The sequence below is a fragment of the Carlito syrichta genome, unplaced genomic scaffold, assembly GCF_000164805.1.
Source record: "Carlito syrichta isolate Samal-C Ts95f unplaced genomic scaffold, Tarsius_syrichta-2.0.1 Scaffold309259, whole genome shotgun sequence".
Lineage (NCBI taxonomy): Eukaryota > Metazoa > Chordata > Mammalia > Primates > Tarsiidae > Carlito > Carlito syrichta.
Window position 1 is genome coordinate 187,497 of NW_007253355.1, and position 12,333 is coordinate 199,829.

Below are 12,333 nucleotides of genomic sequence, written 5' to 3' on the forward strand. Positions count from 1 at the left end.
TTTTTAATTTATTGTAGAGATGAGGTCTCACTGCCCAGGTGGGTCTCGAACCCACGGGCTCAGGCAATTCACTCACCTCAGCCTCCCAAAGGCGCGGGATTACAGGCTGAGCCACCGAGCCCAGCTGGTATTAATTTCTATTTTTATTCTGCTGTGACCAGAGAAAATGCTTGGTATAATTTTTGTTTTTTGAGATTTATTAAGACTTGCTTTATAACCGGGTATGTGGTTGATCTTAGAATATGTTCCATATGCAGATGAGAAGAATGTACATTATGTAGTTGTTGGATGAAGTGTTCTATAGATGTCTATTTAGTCAAATCAATCGTTAAATTTAAGTCAAGAATTTCTTCGTTGGTTTTCTGCCTCAATGGTCTTTCTAAAGCTGTCAGTGGGGCATTGAAATTCCCCACTATTATTGTGTGGCTAAGTCTTCTCTTAGGTATAATAGTAATTGCTTTATAATTCTGGTTGCTCCAATGTTGGGTGCATACATATTTAGGATAGTTAAGACTCCTTGTTGGATTGAACCCTTTATCACTTATGCAATAAGAATACAATACCCTTCATTGACCTTTGCTTGGTTGTTAGTTTAAAGTCTCTTTTCTCTGATACAAGAACAGCAATCCCTGCTCTTTTGTTTCCCATTTGCATGGTAGATCTTTCTCCATCCCTCTACCTTGAGCCTATGAGTGCTTTTAGAAGTGAGATAAGTATCCAGAAGACAGCAAAAGGTTGTGTCTTTTTAAATCCAGTTTGTGACTCTGTGTCTTCTAAGTGGGGCTTTCAGGCTATTGACATTTAAGGTTACTGTTGCTATATGGGGTTTTATTCCTGTCACATAGTTGTTAGCTAGTTGCCTTTTTGTCTCAGTTTTGTGGTGGGCTTATAAATTTTGTGAGCTATGTGCTTACATGTGCTTTTGTGTTAGGGAATATTGTTCTTTCATTTCCATGTTTAGATCTCTCTCTCTCTCTCTTTTTCTCTCTCTTTGAGTTGGAGTCTCACTCTGTTACCCACACTGGAGTGCAGTGGCCACTCCCAGCCACTGCAGCCTCGACCTGCTGGGCTCCGGCGATCCTTCCGCCTCAGCCTTCCAAGTAGCTGGAACTACAGGTGCGCACTACCACGCCTGGCTAATTTTTTGATTTATTGTGGAGATGAGGTCTCGCCAAGTTGCCCAGGTGGGTCTTGAACCCGCAGGTTCAGGCAGTCCACTCGCCTCAGCCTCCCAGAGTGCGACATTACAGGCTGAGCCATCAAGCCCGGCTTAGATCTCTCTTATGAAATCTCTTGTGGGATCAGTCTGGTGGTGGTAAATTCCCTTAAGCGATTGCTTGTCTGGGTAAGCCTTTATTTCTTCGTTTATGAAGCTTAGTTTGACCAGTTAATAAATTTTTGCCTATCATTTCTTTTCTTTAGAATGCTAAAAATGGGTCTTTTCTGATTGTAAAGTTTCTTCTGATGGATCCACTATTAGATGGGTCTCCCTTGGTCGGTGGTCTGGCTCTTCTCTGTAGCTGCCTTTAAGATTTTTTTCTTTTGCATTGACCTTGGATAATCTGATGGCTGTGTGCCTTGAGGATGATCATCTTGTGTAATATCTTGCAGGAGTTCTGTATAAATTATTTGTATCTGTATGTTGACCTCTCTAGCAAGGATGGGAAAGTTTTCTTGGATTGTGTTTTCAAACACTTTTTCTAGTTTTTTTCCATTCTTTTCTCTCAGGAATGCCAGTCTCTTTACAATATTCCACATTTCTCAGAGTTTATTATTATTCTTTTTTCTTTATTGTTGTCTAACTGGACTGATTGGAAGGATTGGTCTTCAAGCTCTGAAATTCCTTCTTCTGCTGGGTCTAGTCTATTGTTAAGGCTGGCAACTGAATCTTGAAATCCCTGCAATTGATTTTCAATTAAGAAGTTCAGTTGGTTCTTTCTTAGTATGGTCAAGTCCTCTTTCAATTCTTTGATCATTCTGATGGCTTGTTTTGGGGTTTCCACTGACTCTTGGATCTCATTTTCTTTGCCATCTATATTCTGAATTGCGTATCTGTCATTTTGGTTAGGATCCATTGCTGGGGAACTAGTGCAATCCTTTGGATGGGCCAGAACAGTCTGGTTTTTGGTGTTACTGGAGTTCTTGTACTGGTTCTTTTTTATCTGGGGGAACTGACTCTTCTTTTTGTTTTTTAATTTGCTATCACTGGGATAGGAGTTTTTGAGATTTTCTTCTTTTCTCTCTTGTGGTTATGGCTGTGGTGTAAGGTTGTGTTTAGCATCCCACCTCCCCCTTCTCTCCCTGACCCACAAGCAGCATGGGCATTGGCAGTGACTGGGAGGGGCCCAACAGTGACCTCTGGGAGTCATGCCCTCAGAGAAGCACTGCAGCTGTCCAGGCTGAGGCCTGTTGCAGATATAAGGAAGTCCCACCTGACAGGAAGGCATAGGGACAGGGGACTGTGGCATCCGTCCTGAGGGTGCATAGAAGTGCCCCATCTTCCCACTCCCTCCCTGACAGGTGGTAGCAGCAGAGGCAGTGGGGATGTGGCTGGGAAGGGCACACCAGTGACCTTTGGGAATTGAGCCCTCGGAGTACTAAGCCACTGCCACAGTATTCAGGTGGTGTGGGGCAGCTCAACCATGACTGTACCTCTAGGGGCTGCCACAAAAGTACAGAAGCCCTGCCTAGCTAGGAGCTGCCGAGAAACCCTGTCTCCCAGTTTCCTCTGGTAGCTGAAGCTGCAGAGCACCTACTGGCAGCTTCTAGAAGCTGATAACCTCTGGGATGCCGTAGCTGCAGTGTTCACGCTGGAGCAGAACTGGTGCAGTAGAGACCAGTCTCCAAAGCAGGTGAGCATCCCTCAGCAGGAAACAATGGTGCACTGCCCTCAGGTTCCTCGTTTCTGTGCTACAGTCTTCATCCTGGGAGTGCATAAAAGGCCTGGCCTCCTTCCTTGGTGGGCTGCAGAAGCCAGCGCCAGACTGCTCAGGGAACAAGAGCCTGCCAGATTCTACCTTTGCCCAGACTCTAAGCAGACTGGCAGGATGAAGGGGTTCTCATTGCAAAGGCCGTAGTGATGGCGTGGCATCCCGGGGGTTCTCTCCCTCACTCACCCTGCTCCTGCTTCTGTGCCAGGGCTGGTTCTGCAGGCTGCCCAGGCTCATTCCATTGCCTTCCATGGTTCCTGTGGTTTCTCTGGTGGACCTCGGTGTGCTCTCCCACCACACAACCTACCTAGGATCTAGTGTTCACTCGCTATTTCAATTCTTCTCCAGGAGAGAGGTATCCACCAGCTGCTTCTAGTCAGCCATCTCAAACAAGAATCCAATCTTAGTTTTAAAATGTGTGTATCTTAGAACTTAAATTGACATTGGATAATTAAAGTTTTGTTTTATTGCTAATCTAGTTTTAAAAATTCATTTTATATTAGCCAACAATAACAAATTAAATGCAAATTTGCACCTTTTTTATATAAGTGAAACACGTGATTATCTTTTGGAATACTGATTTATTATATGGCTTTGGTATTTTGTGGAACTTATAGCTGGTAACTCTAAGTTAGTCAACCCAAGACATATACATCTCATAAATATAAAAGTTTTTATCCACAATAGACTTGTGTTGTAACTTGGAAACATGGAAACAGCTTTCAAAGTGAAAAATATGCTCAAAAGACTCTATTTAAAAAAAAAAAAAAAAAAGTACAGTGATTACCATGCTTAGTTTTGTGAAAATCATTTTTAGGTGTTCTCTTATTCAGCTAGGTTGGCATCTAATGCTTGACCTTTGTGGGTGACACTTTCCTTGTGTATACCTAAGACTCAGTATTGTTGCATACATGTACCTTGACCATTTTTCTATGAATCTTTTTCTAAAAAACACAAAAGCATATTAGTGTAGTGTTTCCTTAAGCTGGCTGCTCAGTCCTAATTAGTATCTTTACTAAACTTAGAATATTTCAAATTAGACACACAAGAGGGGGCTGGACTCCCAGCCTACCTTAATTTAACTTACCTTCATTTAGTTATAAAGGCAATTTATGTATAATCTAGAACATACTATCTCCAAAGATGTTTATGGGTTGGTAACACAGTTTTTAAAATTAAGAATAGTAAACAAACTTTTAAAAGGGAATAAAATAATGGTGGGAAAAGAATTGTATTTAAAAAAAAAGTTGAGATCAATACTATAGCTGGCATAAGCTTTGATCTCTTATGGAAACCAAGGTGGGCAAACACAGGGCAGGAGAGAGGAGGGAGAGGGGAGTCAGAGTTCCCACAGGCTCCTAAGGAGAAACACGCAAGTGCAGTGAAGTGACATTGATGCCTGAATTCTGGAGAAATTTACTAAAAGGACTCTTAGAAACAGTGTACTAAGTAACATTACAATCCTATTTCACCTTTATAGGAGAGCATTTTTCAAGGGATCTTTTCTTATACCTAGCCACAGTAAAAACACTATAATATTCAACCAGAGCTATTAAGAAGCCTTCTACAGGGAAGAAATTTGATACAAATATAATCTAAGCCTGTGGTTTTCTAGGTATCTTAATTGTATGTATAGGAAAAGATAGAGGGTATTATATTAAAATGCTACTTTTTGTCTCTGAGGAATGAGACTGTGGCCAATTTTTTAGTGTTTTCTACTTTGGTTTTCTTCTATGTTTTCTATAATGAACATAACTTTGCATTCAGGGAAAAAAGATTTTAAAACAAAAACAGATCCATTTCCTGAAGTCTGATAGAGAAGGTATTCGGACACTCTTGGAGTAATAAAAGTTAAAAATGCTGTTTCAGCTGTACAAAACAGGTTTTGAAATCAACCAGTCAGCTGGTAAACACTAAATGAAATTAGGCATTCAGGGAGTTAGCAAAGCGAAGCTCTGAAATCAGCTCTTGCCTAAAGGCCATTCATTTGCCAAAACTAGAGAACTGAGCATCAGAAAACCTCCCAAGGACAAAACACAGTCAGTCCAAGAGGGGAGTCCCTTTTCCACATAATTTTGGTACTACCCAGGGGTTCTCCAGCCTCAAAAACTAAAAATTTGCTTCTATAAAAGTGAGATTTTGTTGCCATAGTCAGCTCTCATTCTGGTGGACAGCATGAAATTGGATTATTTAAATGGTCTATAGTTTAAAGAGGTCTGGGCTGGTAATACTCCTAGGCCAGTAGTAATGCAAATTCTCTCATAAAGATATGAAGAACATATCTTTAACCCAGGCCTCAAGAAGTCCCCACAGATAGTCTAAAAATGAAACAAACAAAAACTTACAGTCCAAAAAAGTCACAAAACGTAAGAAAATGAGGTACCAAGAGAACAGGAAAAATAGATATTTGAAACAAATGTTTTATTAACATTTATAAATTTTTAAAGAAATGAGTTTGAAAATATGAAAAAGAACAAGAACTGTAATAAATGACCAAGCATACTCATGTGAAAATGTTTTTCTTTTCTGAGTCAGAGTCTCACTCTGTTGTTGCCCAGGCTGAAGTGCAGTGGCACTCTCATAGTCACCATAGCCTCAAAATACTGGGCTCAGGCAATCCTTCCGCCTCAGCCTTCCAAGTAGCTGGAACGACAGGTGTGCGCCACCATGCCCAGCTAATTTTTTGATTTATTGTAGAGATAAGGTCTCACCACATTGCCTGGCTGGTCTCAAACCTATGGGCTCAAGCAATCCTCTCACCTCTGCCTCCCAAAGTACTGGGATTACAGGCATGAGCCACTGTGCCCAGCCTGAAAATATGTTTTTAAAAAAGGACTCAAAAGACGTGTAACTTAAATTAACTCAGTAAATAAGTTTAATAGGAGATAAGACCAAAATGGAGAGATCTGAAGAAATATCATTAAAGCGCAGAGAAACAAAAAGAAAATATGGGCTGCAGACACTATTGCTGCTGTCTTGCCCGTTGTACCCCTCACAATGTAACTTCTCTTTAATAAAGCTACCCTTCTTAAAAAAAAGAAAAAGAAAGAAAGAAAAGAAAAGAAAAGAAAAAAGAAAAGAAGAGTGAGTGGTTAATATGCATGAAGACTAGAATGAGACTATCTAGACTGGGTGAAGTGGCTCATACCTATAATCTCAGCACTTTGAAAGGCTGAGGCAAGATCACTTGAGCCCAGGAGTTTGAGACCAGCCTGGGCAACATAGTGAGATCTCATCTCTACAAAAAAATACAAAACTTATCCAGGCATGATGGCATGTGCCTGTAGTCCCAGCTATTCAGGAGGATGAGTTGGAAGGATGCCCTGTAGCCCAGGAGGTCAAGGTTGCAATGAGCTGTGACTGTGCCACTCCAGCCTGGGCTACAGAGTGAGACTTCAACTCAAAAAAAGAAAAAGAAAAAGAAAATCATATAAGGCCAGAGAGCCCGCCAGAGGTCAGGGAGAGTAGACTGTATGACTAGCATTCCACCCCCTTATGGTGGCAACAGAAGCACATAACCCCCATAAAAAATGATTATGGACTAGTATATAAGAAGATTTCCCTGCCTGACTTACCATACATTTATGACAAAACTGGTACAAACAGAGCTTTAGACAGAGGATGTCTCTTTTAGTCTTTTTAGTCTTTTAGTCTTTTTAGTCAGAGGATGTCTCTTTTCATGTAAAGCTATAAAATATATCCAATCTTTAATAAAAACAAAAACCTATAGTTTTCTGTAAACATTCTACACATACATATAGAAAGCAAAAGCAGAGATGTTAATAGCAACAACCCAAGTTCTGTGGAATCATGGGAGGCTTTGCTTCCTTGTTCCTTTTCTATGCTCCCCAAGTTAGATTTTTTTTTTTAAAGCAGTAAACAGGAGGTCAGGTCTTTTTTAGGTATAACTTTTATAATTTAAAGAAAATTATTTTATGCATCTTATGATGGTTTCTGTAATGTTTGGAGATACCGAAAGAGACACAGGACAAAGGGCCGGTATAAACCAAGCATTTATTGGGGGAGAAACTCCCAGGTGAGGTCCTGTGGTCTGGAAAGATGGACCAGGGAAGTCACGCCCAAGGAGGGGCAGGCTTGGGTTTTTAAGGATGCTGTATTCAGGAGGGTGTTGGGGGCAGCAGTGAAGCAGGAAGACAAAGTGTCGCATCCGGTGTGGGCTGGAAAGTTCCTGTCTGGCCCTTCTTGGCAGCTGCCAGCAGGTTCCAGGAAGCTTCAAGTGAGGTATGTGGTTGTGGGTTTGGGGTGAAGGGGCGCATAAGGGATCGGTGGGTGGAAGGGCAGATGGGGGAAGGTGAGTGCTGCTTCCCCCTGAGCCTAACAGTTTCAAATTAAAAATGTATTTTAAAAGTACATAAGTTAATATTCATAAATGCATGGAATAGCATCGGAAGAATCATAATAAATGGTTAACAGTGGAGCTTTGGGAAATGGGGTGTCAAGAGAGTAGTGCGCCAGAAGCAGCTCATTGACCTAGAGCCTTTCCGTATCTTTTGAGTTTAGTACCATGTTTATTATCTGTGTTAAACACAGCACCATATTTATTATCTGTGTTAAAATACAATTTCTGACAAAACAAAATGATATGAAACATAAAGGAAATTTAGGCCAGGTTCATACCTGTAACTCTAACACTTTTGAAGGCCAAGTTGGGAGAATTGGTTGAGGTCAGGAGTTCAAGACCAGCTTGGGCAACATAGTGATAACATGTCCCTACAAAAAAAATGTAAAAACTTAGTAGGGCATGATGGCTCACATCTGTAATCCCAGCACTTAGGAAGCTGAGGCAGGAGGATTGCTTGAGCCCAGGAGCTCAAGACTAGCCTGGGTATCATAATAAGACCCCATCTCTATTATTTTAAAAATAAATTAAAGGACACTTAAATCTCCCCATTTAATCTTCACAAACTATTAATGTATGTGGAATTAACAGTCATGAACTATAAATCATTTCCTCAAGCCTCAGTGAGATGTGTTCAAATTCTTGCAGGGTCAACTGAAAGTATCTCCTCAGGAAACAGTCTCATCAAGTACTTTACACTGATTCGTGATCCAAAGATGCCCTTGGGCATGCTGTGCCTGGCTGCCCAATTGTTTGTTTACTGTCTAATCATCACTTACTGCAGCTCCCCAAAATGGAGTTAGACATGTGCCCTCCACAGGCTGAATTTTGTCTAAGGCAGTGGTCCCTAACCTTTTTGACATCAGGGACCAGTTTTGTGGAAGACAATTTTTCCATGGATGGGGTGGGTGGGTAAGAGATGGTTTTGGGATGATTCAAGTGCATACACAGTTCACAATAGGGTTTGGGCTCCTATGACAATTTAATGCCACTACTGATCTGACAGAAGATGGAGCTCAGGTGGTAATATGAGCAACAGGGAGCAGCTATAAACACAACAGGTTTTGCTCACTCACTCACCGTTCACCTCTTGCTGTGCAGCCTGGTTCTTAACAGGTCACAGACCAATACCAGTCTGTGACCAGAGGTTTGAGACCCTTGGTCTAAGGGACCCCAGATACTGCAGCCTCTGTGTGCTGCTCTCATCTCCTCCTCAGGCTGGCTTCTCATCCTTTGGGGCCACACTGTATCCTGTGTGGTGATGGACACTGGAAGTTGGTGTCCAGCTCTGCACGACACTGCGGCTGCATCCCACATTCTAGGTCATCACTTAAAGTTGATTGAATGTGGTGCTGGGCAAGCCTGCAGTGGCTGTGACTCTGAACACAGGGAACCTGAAAACCCTCTGGTGGTCTTCAGTGTGACCACAGCACTTTGTCTTTTCACAGCACAATTAGCTGAAATATGAATAAGCTACTTATTAGATCACTGGGAAACACAAGAAGACAAACATGATCTTTTAAAAACTAGTGTCAGATTTAGCTTTATTGTGATACAGTGAACCACTTAACTCTACTCAGTTAACAGCCCCTTGTCAGCTGCAGATTAGACACAGCAACCAAGTGGCTGTAAGGAAGGAAGTCACACAAGCACTTGCAAATATTTTAATTAGAAAAAATTGTTTTAAAAACAGATTTAGAAGAATTATACTTTATAGGCCAAACCACATAATTTAATTTACAGATTAATTTAATCGGGCTTCCTAGTTTGTTTTTTTAAATGTGTTCCATTCTACAGAGCGCAAATATTAAATGCTTATAAAATACACTTCATTGGAAATGCTTTATGTACAAAAAAATTCAAGCACAAACAATGCATATGGTCTCATGAATACAATTACAAAACACTGCAATGAAAGCTTAACAGTTTCAAATAAGTAGATAATACTATACAAATCCTTGCCCAACAAAGGATATTTTAAACAGAGGGAGAAAAAGCATGAGCTATGTCAATTAGTGTTATTTCAGTTGTACTGCATGAGATTAAAAAATAAACTTTCAAATTCTAGTAGTGATATTAAAATTAAATTACTTTCTAAACTGCATCAAAAAGAGCACTAAGTCTTTAAAGTACTTCAGTTGTTAGAAAATTTTGACTTTCCAGCTGGCAATATGACCAAAATATGCAAGAGCACAAATCAAGGATGAAAGCACAGGTGCAGCCGGGCTCGGTGGCTCAGCCTGTAATCCCGCGCCTTTGGGAGGCTGAGGTGAGTGGATTGCCTGAGCCCATGGGTTCGAGACCCGCCTGGGCAGGCAAGATATCATCTCTACAATAAATCAAAAAAATTAGCCGGGCATGGTAGCGCGCGCCTGTAATTCCGGCTACTCGGAAGGCTGAGGCAGAAGGATCGCCGGAGCCCATGAGGTGGAGGCTGCGGTGGCCGGGAGCGGCCACTGCACTCCAGTCTGGGCGACAGAGTGAGACTCCAACTCAAAAAAAAAAAAGCACGGATGCCACTGACATCTCCATTTTCTGTGGATCTGGGATGATGTTGGTTGTACACATGTGTCATAAACTGGCCTTTCTGGCCCAATGACAAATGTAGAAAATAGTGATTCTTATAAGAATCTCACATAAAGTCCAAGAACAAATATAGCCAACAAAAAAGTCAAACCTGTGCACTTATGTTTCTTAAAAAACAAAACAGTATAAATAATATTTGTAACATAATAAGAGAAACTCCATTTTTTAAAGTCTCACAGCTGTATTTATCTTCCTTTTCAGCTGAAAGGATGAAGCACAATAGCTACAACTTTGTTACAGACCAAAATCCAACAGGTAATTCCAACACCACCTGAAAACAGAGACATTTAACATGAGAGAGCTTGCCAGCAGTGCCGCCCACATGTCCTGCCTCTGCTGCTGTTAACTCATCGGCAGTGAGAGTATTTCAACTCCTTTTGAGCAGTGCTCATCAGTTAAGAAAGACTGAGTCTGTGTTTTGTGGGTTCAAATACATGAGACATTCCACAGATGCACAGGGCTGTGTTCTTTACTAAGCAGGAATCGCCCTGAACAACAGACACTGGTTTGAATTTCCCTTTCCTGCCAGAGAGATGTGTGTTACTATCCATGACGTTAATAGATTACAAGATCACCCATAAGACTTTGTATTATTCCTTTCTCAGAAAAGCATTACAAACAAAGCATCATTTACCCATGCCTCTCTTTCCCACTGATAATGGAGAGACATGTGCATCTGCCAGTCAGGAAGACAGGCTGTGATGGTGGCTGACAGCCTTGCTGGATGCTGGGAAGGGTGATCCGTTGCACCTCTGGGCCCAGCTGTGTCAAGGGAAGGTGGAGGGTAGGGTTCAGGGTTCATGGGTAAACTAGACATCTCTGAAATAGTCATTCCTTCTGATGCAGTATTTCACCTCCAACATAATCACAAATCACAACCAAAGACTGACTGACAGGGAGCTCCAAAAGCCTCCAGAACTGTGAGAAATAAATTTCTGTTGTTTATAAGCTACCCAGTTTATAGTATTTTGGCACAGCAGCCCAAACAGACTGCTGCAGCTTTACCTTTAATAGCAAAAAATAAGAACCTAAAGAAAAATCATCCATCAGGAAAATTAGCAAATTATGATACATTCAAATAAAAAACAGCTAATGAAAATCCCTTAATAAAGAAGTTTACTGATATGGTGCTATGGTCTGATGTTTGTATACCCCCAAATTCATATGTTGAAACCCTAACCCCTCACAATCTTAGGAGGTGAGGGCCTTTTGGGAGGTGATTATGCCATGAAGGCAGAGCACTCATGAATGGGAACGCATTTATTAAAAGAGATCCACAGGAACTTTCTTGCCTTCCTTCTACCATGTGAGGACACAGTGAGAAGGGACCATTTGTGAACCAGAAAATGGGCCCTCATCAGACACCAAATCTGCCAGTGCCTTGATCTTGGACTTCTCAGACTTCAGAACTGTGAGAAACACATTTCTGTTGTTTATAAGCTACCCAGGTTATAATATTTTGGCATGGCAGCCCAAACAGACTAAGACATGGGAACAGGCTTACAGTGTAAAGCAAAAAGGAGGTATAAAATGATACACGCCAGATGACCTTAACTATGTCAAAATAAATAGAAAAAAAATACCCCAGTGTTAAGTGGAGTTACCTAAAGCAAATGGAAATGTTTTCAATTGTTCCTATATTTCTAGTCATTCTACAATGACTTGTACTATTTTCAACATCCAAAAAAGGTTACATCACAGAAATTTTTTTAATGGCCCACAGCGGCAAGTATCAGAGAGGCCACAATAAGGACTAAAGATTAGGAACTACAGGTAGTGTCTGAATGGAGTGTCAGACCCTATGTATGGGCATGGATTCCGGATATAGACTTGAGACTGAATTTGATCTCTGCCGCTTAACGTTTTGGTGAATCTGGACAAGTTAAGTGACATCTCTAGACCTCAGTTTCCTTACTGCAAGCCTCATCTGAAGCTGACACACAAAGTCCTGCTCACTGAATCGCTGGTAAGGAATGTCAGGCTAATGCAATCCTCTACCACACAACTCTACATAAGCCCATCCACACTCTTCCACTAGGTTTTCCAGAAATTCTTACCTGCTACTCGAGTCGGAAAGGCCACCAGGCGGTCAAGTGGGGTTATCCATTTAGTCGGCACAACGGCCACAGGAACAGAATAATACTTCCAAATGAGCGAGATCATCAGGGCAGCCTGGAAAGACACTTCTGGTAAGTGAAATCCCTAGTCACACAACCAACAACTGTAGAACAAAAGATGGGGAAATGTGAAAAAACATGAAGGAAACTTTCCAGATGGATGACCTCAAGCCTGTCAATCCAGTTCCTGCAGCCAACAGACACACATGTACAGCTACTCAATTCCATTGTTGAAATCTTGAAATAGAAGGTTTGATTAAAGATGAGCTCATAGCCGGGCTTGGTGGCTCAGCCTGTAATCCCGTGCCTTTGAGAGGCTGAGGTGAGTGGATTGCCTGAG

General features: G+C 41.4%; 1 protein-coding gene across 3 annotated transcripts in view; it reads right to left on the bottom strand.

Annotated features, from left to right (window-relative positions):
• The window catches only part of LOC103269417 (tail-anchored protein insertion receptor WRB), a 156,375-nt gene that overhangs the window by 132,032 nt on the left and 12,010 nt on the right, over positions 1 to 12,333 (bottom strand). For 2 of the 3 annotated variants that reach the window (XM_008067003.1, XM_008067004.1), the window contains exons 4-5: positions 11,934 to 12,048; positions 9,840 to 10,147 (exon numbers count right to left, since the gene is read on the bottom strand). The exons of the other annotated variant lie outside the window; for it this stretch is intronic. In XM_008067003.1, the coding sequence (XP_008065194.1) occupies positions 10,074 to 10,147; positions 11,934 to 12,048 (189 nt within the window). In that variant the 3' untranslated portion in view covers positions 9,840 to 10,073. Of the gene's footprint in view, positions 1 to 9,839; positions 10,148 to 11,933; positions 12,049 to 12,333 lie in introns of those variants that run through there. 3 annotated transcript variants of the gene reach the window in all.